We start from the raw sequence: 18,839 nt of genomic DNA, 5'->3' as shown, positions 1-18,839 counted from the left end.
TTTAATCAACTTTTAAACAAAATAAAAAACAAAAAATATTTTAAATTACTAATAAATACGTTTTTAATAATAATTTGATATATATACACAGTAAAGATTGTTTATGGTTGAATTAATTGATCTACTTCGTGTAGAAAGCCCCCAACCGTTTAAAGAATTGTAACCGTATTGTTTAGATGTATGGAGAAGTGTCAGAGGGTAATTACATTTCCACAGACTCCCTGTGTCGGATAATAGTGTAAAGCTATCCGGTTGCTAGGACGACACGCACAAGCTGGGACGCACGTTGAACGTGTAGGCGGGAGGTCTCGCGATAACTCCTCTAAGTGACGCACCATACGGAAGTGTTTTAAACTCTGCGGCAGGGAAGCTTTCTCATTACGCCTTGACAAACCCATTATTGCGAAACGCGCGTCGGCGTTCCGAGTCCTTTTTAACTCAAAACCTTTTATACCTCAGTCGATTGGGTTTTCAAAGTAGTGGAGGGGAGGTTCCAAACCTCAACCAGTGCTCGGTTCTCTGCTTATCTATCTGATACTAAAGCTCACAAGAGCCCGTGGATTTGTGGTTTTTTAGGCCTATATAGTTTTCTTTGAGTCTAGGACTAGAGTAAATTTGAGACCACAGTCCCGGGTACTCTGCCTTCTTTGACTTTGTGGTGTCCCAGGGATAGAAACAAATTAGGTAGTAGATTTGGGACAACTCCACCTCCTTCTTTTTCCATTTTCCAACTTATTTCTGAACCTGAGCAATTGTGTGTTTTTTAATAATTATCCTATTTATTGCGGTCTCTAATCAATTAATTTTTTAACTTTAATCGATTCTAAGCACTAATGAGCACTTTCAATATTATGAATTTTGGTTAATCTGGATGAAATCATTATTATCCATTAACTGTTAAGCACTTGCACTTTAACTTTAAGTGATTGGGAAGGGGGAGATTATTAACCCTCAAAAAAGAGATACACTGTTGCAAAATAGAATTGGTCACAATTAAGGGTATATGTACCAATGTTTTTCTGAAACTTTTATATAGAACCGAATGAAATGTATTACTAATATTTAATTAAATTATAATCAATGAATTTCAATTGATTTAATCTTAGCACAAGCACTTTGGTATCTACATTAAGTTATTAGCAAATTTGCACACATCAGTGACTATTTTAATTAGGTAGGTTTAAACCACTAGAGACTGCTGAGCGAGTTTGAAGCTAGTGGGGTACTTTTTCTTCATTTTTTCAATACTACAATAATGCTCAGTGTTAAATTTAGAAACTCATTCTACTGAATTAATCACTCCCAGTTTTGTGTTGGCCATACCCTCTAAATTAATTATTGATAGAGCACTGTTATGCTTAATGTGTAAATAAATAAGGTCTTAGTTCTCAAAATTCTAATTGTTTTTCTAACACAATTTAAAAAATGCACAATTGTTGCCTTATTTATTAATACTGTATATCCAAATAAATAAAAGAATAGAAATACCTCCAATTCGTCATTTGCTCAACTTTTTTTTCCATGCGTTTACAAGAGCTTAAATAAAAGTGAAAAACTCTAAAACCTCAAATTAGATAAAGATTGGAATATTTTATAGTATACATATTATATTATAGATTTTTTTCTTGCTTTTTTAAAAGTATCAAACAATTGTGTTAATGCTCAATTTATTGCACACAATAGTTGAATTTGTAGAAAAATAAAAAGATATCAACACTGATAAATCAGCCCAATATTATAGGATACTAGCTAAAGGACCTATTTACTGTAAGTACCCTATACACAACACAGGTAAATTTACCCAGGTGATTTGGTTTCCAGATTTCCTATTATAAACTTTCCCTCGCTTTTCTTTACCATACACTGTATAATTTTATCATTGCCTCCCATTTATTAATTAATGTGCATAATTAAACACAATGGGGTGTCAAATACTCACATTCAATAATTATTCTGAGTTTTCTGCAAAAACTTTCTTTTTTTTTTTCTGAGTTTTCAGAGTTTTTTCCGCAGAAACCCCCGAAATCATCGGATATTGGTACGACATCAGCGCAGACACTGGGACCTTCCCCATTGACCAATAGAGGACCTCGAAAGCTTTTAGATGCCGGGGTTTTGGATTCTGAGTTTTTAGACCATCGGACTTTAATAAGTCTCGAAAAAATAGTTTTTGTTTTTTTTTTGCTCTGAAAACTACGAATTATTCTAGGTTCAGATATTCGGACCTTGATAAATAACCCCTTAAAGGAGTTGTTCACCTTTGAGATAACTTTTAGTATGATGCAGAGAGAGATATTCTGAGACAATTTGTCATTGGTTTTTGTTTTTTATTATTTAAGTTTTTAAGTTATTTAGCTTTTTATTCAGCAGCTCTTCAATTTGCATTTTAAGCATTCTGGTAGCTAGGGATCAAATTACCCTAGCAACCATGAACTGAGCATTTGTTGTTTAGATGGGTCAGCGACGCCCATTTGAAAGCTGCAAAGAGTCAGAAGACAAAGGCTAATAACAATAAAACTATAAAAAAAATAGATAATGAAGAACAATTGAAAAGTTGCTTAGAATTGACCATTCTATAACATACTAAAAGTTACCTTAAAGGTGAACCACCGCTTTAAGAGTTTTTACAGATTCTAAAGCATACTGCACACTGCGACTGTGCCCAAGTCCTAGTACATTCAGAATAGTCAGAGAAGGAAAGTGATGTAATCCACTTGTTTTTTAGGAATTGTATTTTGACTCCCACAGGCTCAATATTGATAACTGAGTATCATTATTATTATTATTTTTCCACATGGTTTTTATAACATTTTATAACATATTTGAGATTTTTAAGTCCTTTAAGCTACAAAATATGAAATAGCATAAAAAAAAATCACTATATGCTCACAGCAAGCAGGAGGATCCTTAACAGAAACCAAAATGACATAATCCACTGGTTACAATACAAAATAAAAAGCATGACACATAATTAAGAAATGAGAGGAAATAACAAAATCCAGATAAAATTCGACAAGGCTAATAAAATCAATAACATTGAGGGCATAATATGTCTGTAAAATAAACAAGTTATCTCATTTAGGAACTAAGAAATAAATATAATTCACTCAATAAGCTCTTTACATTTCTGCAGACCAGGCACTAGATATCTGTTTTAATTTAACATTTGATGATTCACCATTAAAATTCAACTGCACTGTTAAATCCACAGTAAATTTCAATGACTGATTGGCCTGCAATCATAAAAATATTTTGTGTATAGTATATACTGAATAAAGTACCCCCTCTTGTAAAATATAAGGATATTATAAGTTACCAAGGAGTTTCATGACCATATAAAAACACAAGGCTGAACTCCAAGGTGACTTCTAATATCCTCATATTTTGCAACTTTATTTATTATAATACACAGGTTTCAGTGAGTCATGTGACTGAAATGACATCAGAACTCACCGTTTATAACTGATGACATCAGAACTCACTGTTTATAAGGAAATAATTTACAAGATATTCATGGCTTTTGTGTAGTATTTATGTATGGCACACAATATCACAGAGACACGATGGAGCAAAAGGGTCCTACTTTCATACTTATTTAATATACAACATTCTTTTATTATATTCAGGATGAAAGGTCAGCATTGTTATCTAGAGTTTCATTTTCAGGCCCAAAACATGGCTTATTTGCAAATACTAGGCTGATTATCAATGTCTGATACCTACAAGACTCCAAGACATCGATCCTAATGTTCAAATTATAAAAATCAGTATTTAATATTGTTTTGAACTTGTAAGAATTTTTATTTTAGACCAGCCAAAATAGTGACAACGATTAAAATAATATTTTTCTGTTAATTGGATAAATACATTTAGGTTCAATCACAATCAGTTAACAATCCAAATAGATTTATTCAGAACAAAATAAAAGGAATACTGGTCACCTGTTTAAAATCAAACATCTTATTGGCTGCTATGGGTTACTGCTCCTGAGCAATTAGTGCCTTTTATCACATATGGGGGTAGATGTTATGGGCCCACAGTTGCTATGATTTTAGACTTAGCTAGAAAGCAGCTCAGGCTGTGCAATTATTTAACTTCAATCTATATTTACTCCAGGAAATGCTGAAGTTATCGATTATCGACATGATTTTCACAGTAGCGAGTATACTGCTTATTGATTTCTTTCGTGGACTGTTTGTGAGATATTTGAGTAATTGCTGTTGCTGGGATCTGGAGAGCAAATTTGTGAGTACTAGATTTTACTTAACAGTATTTAAAATTTTGAACTTAATCTTTTCTCTTTATTTGGGGGCCGATTCACTATGGGTCGAATATCAAGGGTTAATTAACCCTCGATATTCGACTAGGAATTAAAATCCTTCGACTTCGAATATCGAAGTCGAAGGATTTAGCGCAGATAGTTCGATCGAACGATCGAAGGATAATTCCTTCGAATCGAACGATTCGAAGGATTTTAATCCAACGATCGAAGGAATATCCTTCGATCAAAAAAAGTTAGCCAAGCCTATGGGGACCTTCCCCATAGGCTAACATTGACTTCGGTAGCTTTTAGATGGCGAACTAGGGGGTCGAAGTTTTTTTTAAAGAGACAGTACTTCGACTATCGAATGGTCGAATAGTCGAACGATTTTTACTTCGATTAGTTCGATTCGAATTCGTAGTCGAAGGTCGAAGTAGCCCATTCGATGGTCGAAGTAGCCCAAAAAAAACTTCGAAATTCGAAGTTTTTTACCTTCGAATCCTTCACTCGAAGTTAGTGAATCGGCCCCTTAGTCATTAAGATTTGGAGCTACTTGATGGGTTAGATCAGTAACACACAGTTATGCAACAAAGTGCCTGTTTCCAGTAAACACTTGTCTGTGTGAGCCTTTAAAGCAAGGTGTCTCATGGATATGTTTATGTATGGTATATAATTTTCATAATGTTTGTTTGTTAATGTTACTAGTGGATCTTTCATATAAATTATATATGTATTTCTGATTTAGTCATTTCCAAAGTATGTCTTCTCATCTTTTAAAATCCTTAGTGCTTCAACTAAAACAGGTTTTTACCTATTTCACTACATTCAGCCAGAATATGGAGAATTCAAAATTGCAGAAAATGTCCTGCATCTAGTCTACAATCAAGGAATGATTTGGTATGTGTCTGTTTTACAAACATAGGAAACAATGAAAAAAATGTTTAAAGTAAACTTCCCCTCACAGTGGCAGCACCAGCCAAATGTGTAATTGTTTTATAATTACATAGTTATATAATTTGGGCTTAAAAAGACCAAAGTCAATCAAGCTCATGCCCTACAAATGAACAGTAGTGCACATATATACACATACTTACTGTATACAGACCTATCACTAACATATATAAACAATATCTACAAATACCTATACTATGTAACTGTGGATCTTAAAGAAGAAACAAACCTTTGCTACTAAAATTCCCTACCCTACCCTACATACAGTAGACCCCCCTTCCTGTTCCCCCCAGACTAGGTGGTACCTTTGCTAAATGGCCCTACCTCTTTACTTACCCCTCTGTCCAGCGGAGTTCACAGGCACCATCTTCAGCTGCTTTGTTAATCTTCAGGTCTGCTTCGGCAATTTCTGTGACTTTTGGTGCATGTGCAGTTGTTGCAAAATTGCTCCAATTGTGCATGCACCGATATGGCACTTACTTCCAGGCCCTGACTGGCAATCTGCGGGTTCTGGCAAATGCCAGAGGGGCTGCTATACGGCTCCATAGAAAGTTACCATATAGTGGGCTGGTAGGGGGCTGTTTGGGCCTTTGTGTACTTGGAATGACAGGGCCTAATTTGACTCCCTGTCCAGGCCTGCTTACTTCCCAAAGATTATTGAAGAGAAGAAGATGGCTGCCGTGAACTCCGATGCCCTGAATCTGCACCGAGGGGTAAGTAAAGAGTTAGGGGCATTTACCAAGGGTTCCACCTTGGCTGGGGGGAGCAAGGAGGAGGGTCTACGTAGGGTAGGGGAGTAGGGGATTTTAGTAGCAAGGGTTTTCTTCACCTTTAAGGTAACAATAGCCTTGGATATTATACTTGTTCAAGAAATCATCCAAACCACTCATTAATAGAATCTGCCATTACAACCTCAGTGTGCTCACTATGAAAAACCTTTACGCTGCTTCACAAGTCTAAAGTGGTGGCCCCTGGTGCATTGTTATTTTCTTTGATAAAAAATATCTGTCTATAATGTCCTCTAATGTAATTGCAAAGTGCAATCAAGTCCCTTCTCAAGCATTTTTTCTCCAGAGAATACTACCCTAAACTTGACAGTCTACCCTCATAGTTTATTTGTTCCATTCCTACATTTCTGTACTCTCCAGCTCATTAATATCATTCTTAATGAAATTGTTAGCAGTGCGTAAGATAAGATAAAAGGAAAAACTAATATTCTTTCACCTTTCAGGATGGGTGCTTTTTTTTCCCCGTGTCTTCCAGCGTTCAACGTTTTCAAATTAATAGGGTTGATGTATTTGAGAAGCTGGGCAGTGCTGACGTGCAATGTTCCGCATCAGCAAGTCTTCAGAGCTTCAAGGTCAGTAAGCTGTGTGAGATGAACTTTAGTGTAAAAACACAGTTCAGCAATAACCATGTGCCATTATACTGAGCTAATTAATAGTCATTTGACAAGTTACATAACTTATTAAAGGATGTACCATCCTCACAACATCTGTGCTTATCAGCTGGTATGGATGCAGTTGTATGACTTTTTAGTAATGCAGTCATGGCACAGTTGCACTGAATATTAACAATAATACATTTCAAGATGGGACATTAGGTAGGGAGGACTCTACCCCAGAATTTATGATAATATGCATCCCTCATAAAAAGAAATTGAATCACATACAAGGACTGGCCGTCTGCAGATAATGCAATAATGAGCACACAATTAAACAGTTAAGGAGTTTGTTCACCTTTACATTAACTTTTACTATGGTGTAGACAGTGATATACTGAGACAATTTGCAATGGGTTTTCATTTTTTATTATTTGTGAGTTTTTAATAATTTAGCGGTTTACTCAGCAGCTCTCCAGTTTGCAGTTTCAGCAATCTGATTCTTATGACCCAAATTACCCTAGCAACCATGCACTGTTTTGAATAAGAAACTGGAATATAAAAAGGAGAGTGCCTGAATAGAAATATGAGTGATATAATAATAATAATAATTATTTATAATAACTATAGAAGTATAGCCTTACAAAGATTTGTTTTTTAGATGGGGTCAGTGACCCCCATTTTAAAACTGGAAGGAGTAAGAAGAAGGCAAATAATTCAAAAACTATAACAAAAAAAACATAGAATGAAAATCAGTTATAATAGTAATAATAGTAATTAGCTATTCTGTAACAAGCAGGGTCTATTTCCTCTATGGTTAAACCCCTGAGTTTGTATCATAGTAGGTGTGGTTAAAAAAATCCATCAAATTAAACATCGTCTCCTACTAAAACCTGTGTGACTGCTATCTTAAAGGGATACTGTCATGGGAAAAGAATTCTGCACTGAAATCCATTTTTCAAAAGAGCAAACTGATTTTTTTATATTCAATTTTGAAATCTGACATGGGGCTAGACATATTGTCAATTTCCCAGTTGCCCCAAGTCATATGACTTGTGCTCTGATAAACTTCAATCACTCTTTACTGCTGTACTGCAAGTTGGAGTGATATCACCCCCGCCCTTTCCCTCCCCAGCAGGCAAATAAAAGAACAATGGGAAGGTAACCAGATAACAGCTCCCTAACACAAGATAACAGCTGCCTGGGTGATCTAAGAACAGCACTTAATAGTAAAAACCCATGTCCCACTGAGACACATTCAGTTACATTGAGAAGGAAAAACAGCAGCCTGCCAGAAAGCATTTCTCTCCTAAAGTGCAGGCACCAGTCACATGACCAGGGGCAGCTGGGAAATTGACAAAATGTCTAGTCCCATGTCAGATTTCAAAATTGAATATAAAAAAAATCTGTTTGCTCTTTTGAGAAATGGATTTCAGTGCAGAATTCTGCTGGAGCAGCACTATTAACTGATTCATTTTGAAAAAAAAAAAATTTCCCATGACAGTATCCCTTTAAATTCTGGGGCATGGTCAATAGTACTTTTGTGCTATGTGTTTGTATTCACGAGGGTGAAGTCAAGTAAAGATTTACAGGCTTTTACATGAAGAACTACAAAAGTCCTTGTAAATTACTAAGGCTGAGCAGCCATTATACACTCAAGGTGGGTAGTCACCCTAAAGTTGATTTTGCATGCAAGAGTTATTCTTTCTTTTTTTTCCTCCGTAGATCTAATAACTTTTATTTGGCTATGTTGTTGTTCATGCTGTTCCTGTGTATGCTGCCAACAGTATTTTCTATAGTAAGATATAAGCCATCTATAAACTGTGGACCATTTAGGTAAGTTATGATTCTTTGTTTCACAACACACAGAAATTGATAGTGTAAACATAAATGTATTAAAATTATTGTTGTTGTTGTAGTAATAATAACACATATTTTAAAAAAAATGCCAACATAATCCACAGCATTATACAGTAACTGGGTATATATATTAAACATACAGGAAAACATAAAATCACCAGTAACCAATACAAGAGATAAAGAGGACCATGCCTGTAAGAGCCAACATTTAAATCTGAAAATTTCCAATATTGTGTACATTTCCATCAGGCTTTAAAATTCAACAATATATTAATTTCTATCACTGGCACACCAATGATTCTGAGGATTTTAGCACACGGTATTGTGAAGTGGAAGGAGTGATTTCAAGAATTATAGCATTTTTGCAGGGAAAGTGGTAAGAACCTAAAAAACACTCCATGTATGACAGACCTTCATATCACAAATAGTAGTATTCATTTGCAAATCATTCACATGATGCAGCTGCAATGGCAATAGAAGACATCAGTTATGACTAGTAATGGGCAAATCTACCTGTTTCTCTTTGCTGAAAATTCACCAAATAAATTGGGGTCTATGGGTGAAACTATTTTGTTGTGTTGTTAACTTTATAATCAAAGGACTTACTCATCTTACAATTAGGGATGTAGCGAACGTCGGAAAAAAAGTTCGCGAACATATTCGCGAACTTGCGCAAAAACGCGAGCGGTTCGCGAACGGTTCGCGAACCCCATAGACTTCAATGGGAAGGCGAACTTTAACATCTAAAAAAAAAATTTCTGGCCAGAAAAATGATTTTAAAGTTGTTTAAAGGGTGCAACGACCTGGACAGTGGCATGCCAGAGGGGGATCAAGGGCAAAAATGTATCTGAAAAATCTGCCTGTGTGTGCTTGGAAGAGATAGTGTAGGGGGAGAGCTGTTAGTGATTTCAGGGACAGATGATAGTAAGTTTGCTGGCTAGTAATCTGATTGATACTGCTCTGTATTGGAGGGACAGAAGTCTGCAGGGATTTGAGGGACATTTTAGCTTAGGTAGCTTTGCTGGCTAGTAATCTACTGTTCTCTTTAAACAACTTGCCATACGTTGACCTTGTAGGCATTGTTTGCCCAGTTTTTTTGGACGCAGCCACTGAAGCACAGTTGCCAGAAAAAATATGCCATATAAATGCTGAAAATAGTCATTTTTCGCCATACGTTGACCTTGTAGACATTGTTTGCCCAGTTTTTTGGTTGCAGCCACTGAAGCACAGTTGCCAGAAAAAATATGCCATATAAATGCTGAAAATAGTCATTTTTTGCCATACGTTGACCTTGTAGGCATTGTTTGCCCAGTTTTTTTGGTCGCAGCCACTGAAGCACAGTTGCCAGAAAAATATGCCATATAAATGCTGAAAATAGTCATTTTTTGCCATATACGTTGAGTCAACGTATGGCAAAAAATGACTATTTTCAGCATTTATATGGCATATTTTTTCTGGCCTCTGTGCTTCAGTGCAGAAAAAATATGCCATATAAATGCTGAAAATAGTCATTTTTTTGGTCGCAGCCACTGAAGCACAGTTGCCAGAAAAATTATGCCATATAAATGCTGAAAATATGCATTTTTTTGGTTGCAGCCACTGAAGCACAGAGGCCAGAAAAATTATGCCATATAAATGCTGAAAATATAAATTTTTTTGGTTGCAGCCACTGAAGCACAGAGGCCAGAAAAATTATGCCATATAAATGCTGAAAATATGCATTTTTTTTGGTTGCAGCCACTGAAGCACAGAGGCCAGAAAAATTATGCCATATAAATGCAGGAAAATATGCATTTTTTTGGACGCAGCCACTGAAGCACAGTTGCCAGAAAAAATATGCCATATAAATGCTGAAAATAGTCATTTTTTGCCATACGTTGACCTTGTAGACATTGTTTGCCCAGTTTTTTTGGTTGCAGCCACTGAAGCACAGAGGCCAGAAAAATTAAACCAGTAGGGTTTGCACCCTAGTTTGTAACGGTGGCGGAGGGAGGAGGAGGACGCTAAAGGACAGCTGTGTGTGGAGTCATGAGGCTTGAAGAGAAGGACAGCTGCATAGAAGTCAGAACAAGTCTTCCGGCGTGCAGTAACCCTCCGAGATCCACCCCTCATTCATTTTAATAAAGGTCAGGTAATCGACACTTTTGTGACCTAGGCGAGTTCTCTTCTCAGTTACAATCCCTCCTGCTGCACTGAAGGTCCTTTCTGAGAGCACACTTGAGGCTGGGCAAGACAAGAGGTTCATGGCAAATTGTGACAGCTCTGGCCACAGATCAAGCCTGCGCACCCAGTAGTCCAGGGGTTCATCGCTCCTCAGAGTGTCGATATCTGCAGTTAATGCCAGGTAGTCCGCTACCTGCCGGTCGAGGCGTTCTTTGAGGGTGGATCCAGAAGGGTTGTGGCGCTGCCTTGGACAGAAAAACATTTGCATGTCTGACGTTACAGACTGGCCAAAGGGCTTTGTCCTTGCAGGTGTGCTCGTGGCAGGATTACTGGCACCTCTGCCCCTGGAATGTTGATGAGTTCCTGAAGTGACATCACCCTTAAAAGCATTGTACAACATGTTTTGCAGGCTGGTTTGTAAATGCCGCATCTTTTCGGACTTGTGGTATGTTGGTAACATTTCTGACACTTTATGCTTGTACCGAGGGTCTAGTAGCGTTGCGACCCAGTACAGGTCCTTCTCCTTAAGCCTCTTGATACGGGGGTCCTTCAACAGGCATGACAGCATGAAAGAACCCCATTCTCACAAGGTTGGATGCAGAGCTATCCATCTCCGCTTCCTCATTATCAAGGACTGCATCATCCACGGTCTCCTCCCCCCAGCCACGTACAAGACCAGGGGTCCCCAAAAGGTCACCACTAGCCCCCTGGGAAGCCTGCTCCTGTTGGTCCTCCTCCTCCTCCTCCACAAAGCCACCTTCCTCCTCTGACTCCACTTCTGGCACCTCTCCCTGCGTTGCAGCAGGTGCCTGGGTTCGTTCTGGTGATTCCGACCAGAAATCGTGCGCTTCCAGCTCCTCGTCACGCTGGTCTACAGCCTCATCTGTCACTCGTCGCACGGCACGCTCCAGGAAGAAAGCGAAGGGTATTAGGTCGCTGATGGTGCCTTCGGTGCGACTGACCATATTTGTCACCTCTTCAAAAGGTCGCATGAGCCTGCAGGCATCGCGCATAAGCACCCAGTAACGGGGGAAAAAAATCCCCAGCTGTGCAGATCCAGTCCTACCACCCAGTTCAAAAAGGTACTCGTTGACGGCCCTTTGTTGTTGCAGCAGACGTTCCAACATAAGGAGCGTTGAATTCCAGCGAGTCTGGCTGTCAGAAATCAAACGCCTGACTGGCATGTTGTAGCGCTGCTGAATGTCAGCAAGGCGTGCCATGGCTGTGTAGGAACGTCTGAAATGGGCCGACACCTTTCTGGACTGGGTGAGAACGTCCTGGAATCCTGGGTACTTGGAGACAAAACGTTGGACTATTAAATTTAACACATGTGCCATGCAGGGCACATGTGTTAAATTGCCTAGTCTCAACGCTGCCAACAGATTGCTTCCATTGTCACACACCACTTTTCCGATCTGCAGTTGGTGTGGGTCAGCCACCGATCGGCCTGTGACTGCAGAGATGACAGGAGTACAGATCCGGTATGGTTTTTGCTTTCCAGGCACGTCAATCCCCAAGACAGCGTGACAACGGCGTACCTGGCACGTCGAATAGCCTAGGGGAGCTGGGGTGCACAGGTGTGGAGGAGGAGAAGGAGGACCCAGCAGCAGAGTAAGAAGAAGAAGAAGACGAGGTAGAGAGCGATGGAGGAGTAGAAGGTGGTGGCAGAACCGCGTGCAATCCGTGGCGGTGACACCAAACTCCACTGTTGTTGTTGAGCTACCCATTCCTGCTTCCCAGCCATTACCAAGTTCACCCAGTGGCAGTGTAGGTGACATACCTGCCCTGACCATGCTTGGAGGACCATGCGTCAGTAGTCATATGGACCTTTGGCCCAACACTAAGTGACAGAGATGCGGTAACTTGGCTCTGCACATGTTGGTACAGGTGTTGGTATTCCCTTTTTAGAAAAAAAAATTGCGGCTGGGTACCTTCCACTGCGGTGTCCCAATTGCTACAAATTTGCGGAAGGCCTCAGAGTCCACCAGCTGGTATGGTAAAAGCTGCGGGCTAAGAGTGCAGACAAGCCAGCTGTCAGACGCCGGGCAAGGGGGTGACAGTCAGACATTGGCTTCTTACGCTCAAACATGACTTCACAGAAACTTGGCTGGTGGCAGAATGACTGGGAATGGGAACAGGTGGTCAAGGTGGAAGCGGAGTGGAGGGTGGTTCAGACGGGTCAAGGAGAGCAGAGGTAGAGCAGTAAGATGCTGGACCAGAAGGAGTGTGGCTTTTAGTTTGCCTGTTGCCTTTGAGGTGTTGCTCCCAAAGTGCTTTGTGCTTGCCGCTCATGTGCCTTCGCATAGAAGTTGTACCTATGTGGCTGTTGGGCTTACCAAGGCTCAGTTTCTGACTGCACTCATTGCAAATTACAATGCTTTTGTCAGAGGCACACACATTAAAAAAATCCCACACTGCTGACTTTTTGGAAGTGTGCGATCTGGCGGTAACAGTAGAAGTTGGCGGCATTGGCGGCAATGGCGGGTGCGTTGGCCGGCTGAACACAGGTGCCGATACATGTTGTTGCCCTACTGATCCCTGCGGGCTGTCCTCCCTGCTTCTTCTAAGTCTTATTCTCCTACTGCCTCTCTGACTCTCCGTCTCTCCATCTGAACTACCCTCCTCTTGCTCTCTTCTACTAGGCACCCACAAACATCAATCTCTCATCATCATTCTCCTCAGATGCATCAATTTCTTCTGACACATCACAGAAGGAAGCAGCAGCGGGACCTCCTCCTCATCACTCATTATGTCCATCTCTGTCGTGTTCTCTGCCAGAATTAAATCTGGTGTAAGGTCCTCATCTCCTTCATCTTCTTCTGGCAATAATGGTTGCGCATTACTCAGTTCAAGAAACTCATGGGAAAATAACTCCTCTGACCCCAGTGAAGAAGGGGCACCGGTGGTGGAGGAAGTGTTACGTGGGGTGGCCATAGCAGTGGAGGATGAGGAGGATGTTGTGGTAAGTTAGAAACGGTAGAGGATGGGGTGTGCTGTGTAAGCCAGTCAACTACCTCTTCAGCATTTTGGGAGTTCAGGGTCATTGGCTTTTTAAAACTGGGCAATTTGCTAGGGCCACAGGATTGCATAGCAGCACGGCCCCTAGCACGGCCTCTGCGTGGCGGCCTGCCTTTGCCTGGCATTATTTTTTAAAAAACAACAACAACAACAAAAACTCAGTTGGTTTTTCTGGAAACGATAATACACACAGCTAGATGGCGGGTTGAAGAAAACAGTGTGCAAATAATGCCTACAAGGTCAACGTATACACTACTACAGCGGTGGATACGGATTACGTAAAATATATTATGGCTGCTTGAAAAAAGTCACTCCGGTGTTTTTCTGGAGACGGTAATATTATGGATATTTAGACAGAATGTGAACAAGGTCACACAGCTAGATGGCGGTTGAAGAAAACAGTGTGCAAATAATGCCTACAAGGTCAACGTATACACTACTACAGCGGTGGATACGGATTACGTAAAATATATTATGGCTGCTTGAAAAAAGTCACTCCGGTGTTTTTCTGGAGACGGTAATATTATGGATATTTAGACAGAATGTGAACAAGGTCACACAGCTAGATGGCGGTTGAAGAAAACACTGTGCAAATAATGCCTACAAGGTCAACGTATACACTACTACAGCGGTGGATACGGATTACGTAAAATATATTATGGCTGCTTGAAAAAAGTCACTCCGGTGTTTTTTCTGGAGACGGTAATATTATGGATATTTAGACAGAATGTGAACAAGGTCACACAGCTAGATGGCGGGTTGAAGAAAACACTGTGCAAATAATGCCTACAAGGTCAACGTATACACTACTACAGCGGTGGATACGGATTACGTAAAATATATTATGGCTGCTTGAAAAAAGTCACTCCGGTGTTTTTTCTGGAGACGGTAATATTATGGATATTTAGACAGAATGTGAACAAGGTCACACAGCTAGATGGCGGGTTGAAGAAAACACTGTGCAAATAATGCCTACAAGGTCAACGTATACACTACTACAGCGGTGGATACGGATTACGTAAAATATATTATGGCTGCTTGAAAAAAGTCACTCCGGTGTTTTTTCTGGAGACGGTAATATTATGGATATTTAGACAGAATGTGAACAAGGTCACACAGCTAGATGGCGGGTTGAAGAAAACAGTGTGCAAATAATGCCTACAAGGTCAACGTATACACTACTACAGCGGTGGATACGGATTACGTAAAATATATTATGGCTGCTTGAAAAAAGTCACTCCGGTGTTTTTTCTGGAGACGGTAATATTATGGATATTTAGACAGAATGTGAACAAGGTCACACAGCTAGATGGCGGGTTGAAGAAAACACTGTGCAAATAATGCCTACAAGGTCAACGTATACACTACTACAGCGGTGGATACGGATTACGTAAAATATATTATGGCTGCTTGAAAAAAGTCACTCCGGTGTTTTTTCTGGAGACGGTAATATTATGGATATTTAGACAGAATGTGAACAAGGTCACACAGCTAGATGGCGGGTTGAAGAAAACACTGTGCAAATAATGCCTACAAGGTCAACGTATACACTACTACAGCGGTGGATACGGATTACGTAAAATATATTATGGCTGCTTGAAAAAAGTCACTCCGGTGTTTTTTCTGGAGACGGTAATATTATGGATATTTAGACAGAATGTGAACAAGGTCACACAGCTAGATGGCGGGTTGAAGAAAACAGTGTGCAAATAATGCCTACAAGGTCAACGTATACACTACTACAGCGGTGGATACGGATTACGTAAAATATATTATGGCTGCTTGAAAAAAGTCACTCCGGTGTTTTTTCTGGAGACGGTAATATTATGGATATTTAGACAGAATGTGAACAAGGTCACACAGCTAGATGGCGGGTTGAAGAAAACACTGTGCAAATAATGCCTACAGGGCAAATAATGCCTAAAAGGTCAACTTATACACTACTACAGCGGTAGTAAAATAAAAAAAAGTAAAATAAAAAAAAATGAATATTAAAAAAAAAAATTAAAGTTGGTGCTGCTGAACTACTAGGAGCAGCAGATTAGCACACCAGTCCCACTCCCCAACACTGCTAGACTAATAGCACTGGGCTCTTATAGTAGTAGTAGTAGTAGTAGTAAAACAACAAAAAATAAATAAAAGCAGTCCTTACAAGGACTACTGTTATTGCAGCAGTCAGCAGATGAGATCAGAAGCAGGACAGCTGCCCACTGCAGCTACATACAGAGCACTGCAGTAGAAGGTAGATTACTAGCCAGCAAAGCTACCTAAGCTAAAATGTCCCTCAAACCCCTGCAGACTTCTGTCCCTCCAATAACAGAGCAGTATCAAAACGATTACTAGCCAGCAAACTTTCAACTGTCCCTGAAATCACCAACAGGCAGCAGCTCTCTCCCTACACTATCTCTTCAGCACACACAGGCAGAGTGAAAAAACGCTGCAGGGCTTCGGTTTTTATAGGGAAGGGGAGTGGTCCAGGGGAGAGCTTCCTGATTGGCTGCCATGTACCTGCTGGTCTGGGGTGAGAGGGCAAAAAAAAGCGCCAACAATGGCGAACCCAAAATGGCGAACGTCGCGCGACGTTCGCGAACTTCCGGCGAGCGCGAACACCCGATGTTCGCGCGAACAAGTTCGCCGGCGAACAGTTCGCGACATCTCTACTTACAATCAATGGAATATTGATACATTTTACCACTTCATTCACCTATGCAACCACATTCAGTATATTTGTATCTTAGAATTAACCTACTTAATTTCACCCACTATCCTCAAACAGCCATCAAACAGTACACGACAGTGGGTTCTATTAACAAAACTGTAAAACCGGAAGGTATTTCCAATGGATAAAAAATAATGTTGATAGTAGCTGTTCATTTACTAAGAATTCTAAGTCCTGTTTGTACTGTAATAAAGTGTTATAAAATTCCCCAACAAACTCTCTGCCTGAATGGGTAATTCCATTCATCACATAAGGTGTTCGAAAAGCTATTTAATTTCTTCCTTTAATCTCTCTGCAGTGGACAAGAGAAGATTTATGATGTTATTTCAGAGACCATAGAGAAAGATTTTCCAGCTTGGTTTAACAAAGTTATGAGTTATGTCAGCAGCCCAGTTGTGGCCCTTCCTGCATTACTGCTTCTTTTGTAAGTGTTACTGCTCCAGCTACACCATATTCTATTTCCCTTTACCCTTTCATATGAATATGTGCTGTACTTACAAGGCAAACTCTCTACACTGATTTTTTTAAGAAAGTAGCAAATTCAAAAGTGGGGAATTTCCCTATGCCAAATCCGCCACAAAATATAGGTTTGAAAAATAAATTCATTTTTATACAAAAAATGTCCCTTTCAGCTGGCCAGTGTTTAAAATATTGTAGAAAAGTATCAGTTGAATATTCAGGATTTGGGCATATCTATAATCACGAAAAAGTTATTTAATTCAGTATCCCTTGCCCATGTAAGACTAGTTGTAGCCAAATCTTTTTTTATTAACCATCACTTGGTCCATTTCTATATGCTGTAGAGCCTGGGGTAATTTATGTCAAAGAACTCAGAGTGCAACAAGGGCACAGTTGTGTGTTCTGCAGTCTGCAAATTGTTGCAGATCTTGAACTCCAGAGCAGAGACATGCTGCTTTCAAATGCTGTGAATGTCTGGAGGGGGTGGCATGTAGGCATCCCCCATATGCTTAGTGACCTAATATGAACTGTTTTTCCCTCTAATACTAGTAACTGAGTATGTTGTATCATCTTTTTGCTATTAACAATCTATTCAGTACCTGGTTAGCCACAATGAAATCTCAACTGCTGCACTTAAAACTAAAAGGAAAAGTCACAGGTGCCTTGTTGGCTCTCCAAACTAACTGCAGACCCTGTATGGGGATTGGAGCAGCCACCCAAAGTTTTTTTTTCATAAAATAAGCTTTCCTGTATAAATGATGGAGTTAAAGGAACAGTAACACTGTTATGGAAAGGCCGTCTCCCATGTATAACATTAGATAGATTTTTTGTAACAATTAATGAAACAGTAACACCAAAAAATGAAAGCATTTTAAAGAAATGAAAATATAATTCACTGTTGTGCTGCACTAGTAAAACTGCTTCAGAAAGGCTACCTATAGTTTATATAACAAGCAGTTGTGTAGCCATGTAGGCAGCCATTCAAACCTGAAAAAGGAGAAAGCACAGTATACACAGCAAATAACAGATAAACTCTGTAGTATACAATGTAATCCAACAGAATTTATCTGTAATCTACTGTGTATCCTGTACTTAAATGGCTGCACCCATGGCTACACAATAGCTTGTTTGTATAAACATTTTTAGTGTTTCTGAACACCAGTTTTACCAGTGCAGGGCAACAGTACATTATATTGTCATTCCTTATACAATAAGCCAGCTCTAACATGTATATGTGTGCATTATATTTTTTAGCTTTCAATATTCTAATAAATGCATAATGTATTCTTTTTTCAGTATGTTAATTTACTACCTTCAGAGTATTGCAAGATCTCTGAAATTCACTAACAATCAGCTAAGAACACAGCTACACACTGTAAGTAAAGGGCTAAAGGCCTTTCTGCTCAAAGTACAGCAACAGAAATACATCATTGCCCCTCTTCTCTTTTTTTTTTTAAAGGAAAGAATTGAAGACAAGAAAAAAGTTTTCCAAATGGCTATAGGTGGGTTTTATCTAAAGCATTATCTACCTTATTTATCAGAGAAGTTAACTTTATTTCTATAATAAGATAAAATATTCTGCCAGTTAGATATTTTGACCACAGATTCACTTAATTTCTATGTATGGAAACAGACTGTTCTGATGAGTAAACTTCACTTCAAGGCTCATTTATCAACACTGGGCCAATGTGCCCATGGGCAGTAACCCATAGCAACCAAATTTGCCCAGTGTTGATATATGACGCCAGTGAATCTGTGCATTCTAGTAGCTTAGTAATAATGGTAACTGTTGAAGTTACTATGGAAAGTACTAGGCCATCTACTAGGAGTTCTACTTTTTCCCTACTTTTTCCAATTGCCAGGCCTGTGGGGGGCAAAGTCATTTGAATTCACAGTCAAAGTGGAAAGTGACATATTTTATAAATTTTGGATATGTAGAGGATGCAATGCGAAATTTCTACAATTTACCTGACTTTGATGCCTACTTAATTGTCTGTCCTACTTAAAGAAAACTATAACAAAATCAG

The 18,839-nt window shown here is 39.4% G+C and overlaps 1 protein-coding gene across 1 annotated transcript in view; it reads left to right on the top strand.

Moving 5' to 3' along the window:
* The window catches only part of tmc3.S (transmembrane channel like 3 S homeolog), a 44,092-nt gene that overhangs the window by 21,214 nt on the left and 4,039 nt on the right, over positions 1–18,839 (top strand). The window contains exons 14-20 of the mRNA XM_041587757.1: positions 4,066–4,245; positions 5,091–5,158; positions 6,444–6,572; positions 8,319–8,429; positions 16,652–16,777; positions 18,109–18,187; positions 18,272–18,314. Of these exons, the coding sequence (XP_041443691.1) occupies positions 4,066–4,245; positions 5,091–5,158; positions 6,444–6,572; positions 8,319–8,429; positions 16,652–16,777; positions 18,109–18,187; positions 18,272–18,314 (736 nt within the window). The remainder of the gene's footprint in view (positions 1–4,065; positions 4,246–5,090; positions 5,159–6,443; positions 6,573–8,318; positions 8,430–16,651; positions 16,778–18,108; positions 18,188–18,271; positions 18,315–18,839) is intronic.

This window comes from Xenopus laevis, chromosome 3S (assembly GCF_017654675.1).
Source record: "Xenopus laevis strain J_2021 chromosome 3S, Xenopus_laevis_v10.1, whole genome shotgun sequence".
Classification (NCBI taxonomy): domain Eukaryota; kingdom Metazoa; phylum Chordata; class Amphibia; order Anura; family Pipidae; genus Xenopus; species Xenopus laevis.
The sequence above is the reverse complement of the archived record's forward strand: the minus strand, read 5'-3'. Positions and strand labels throughout refer to the sequence as shown.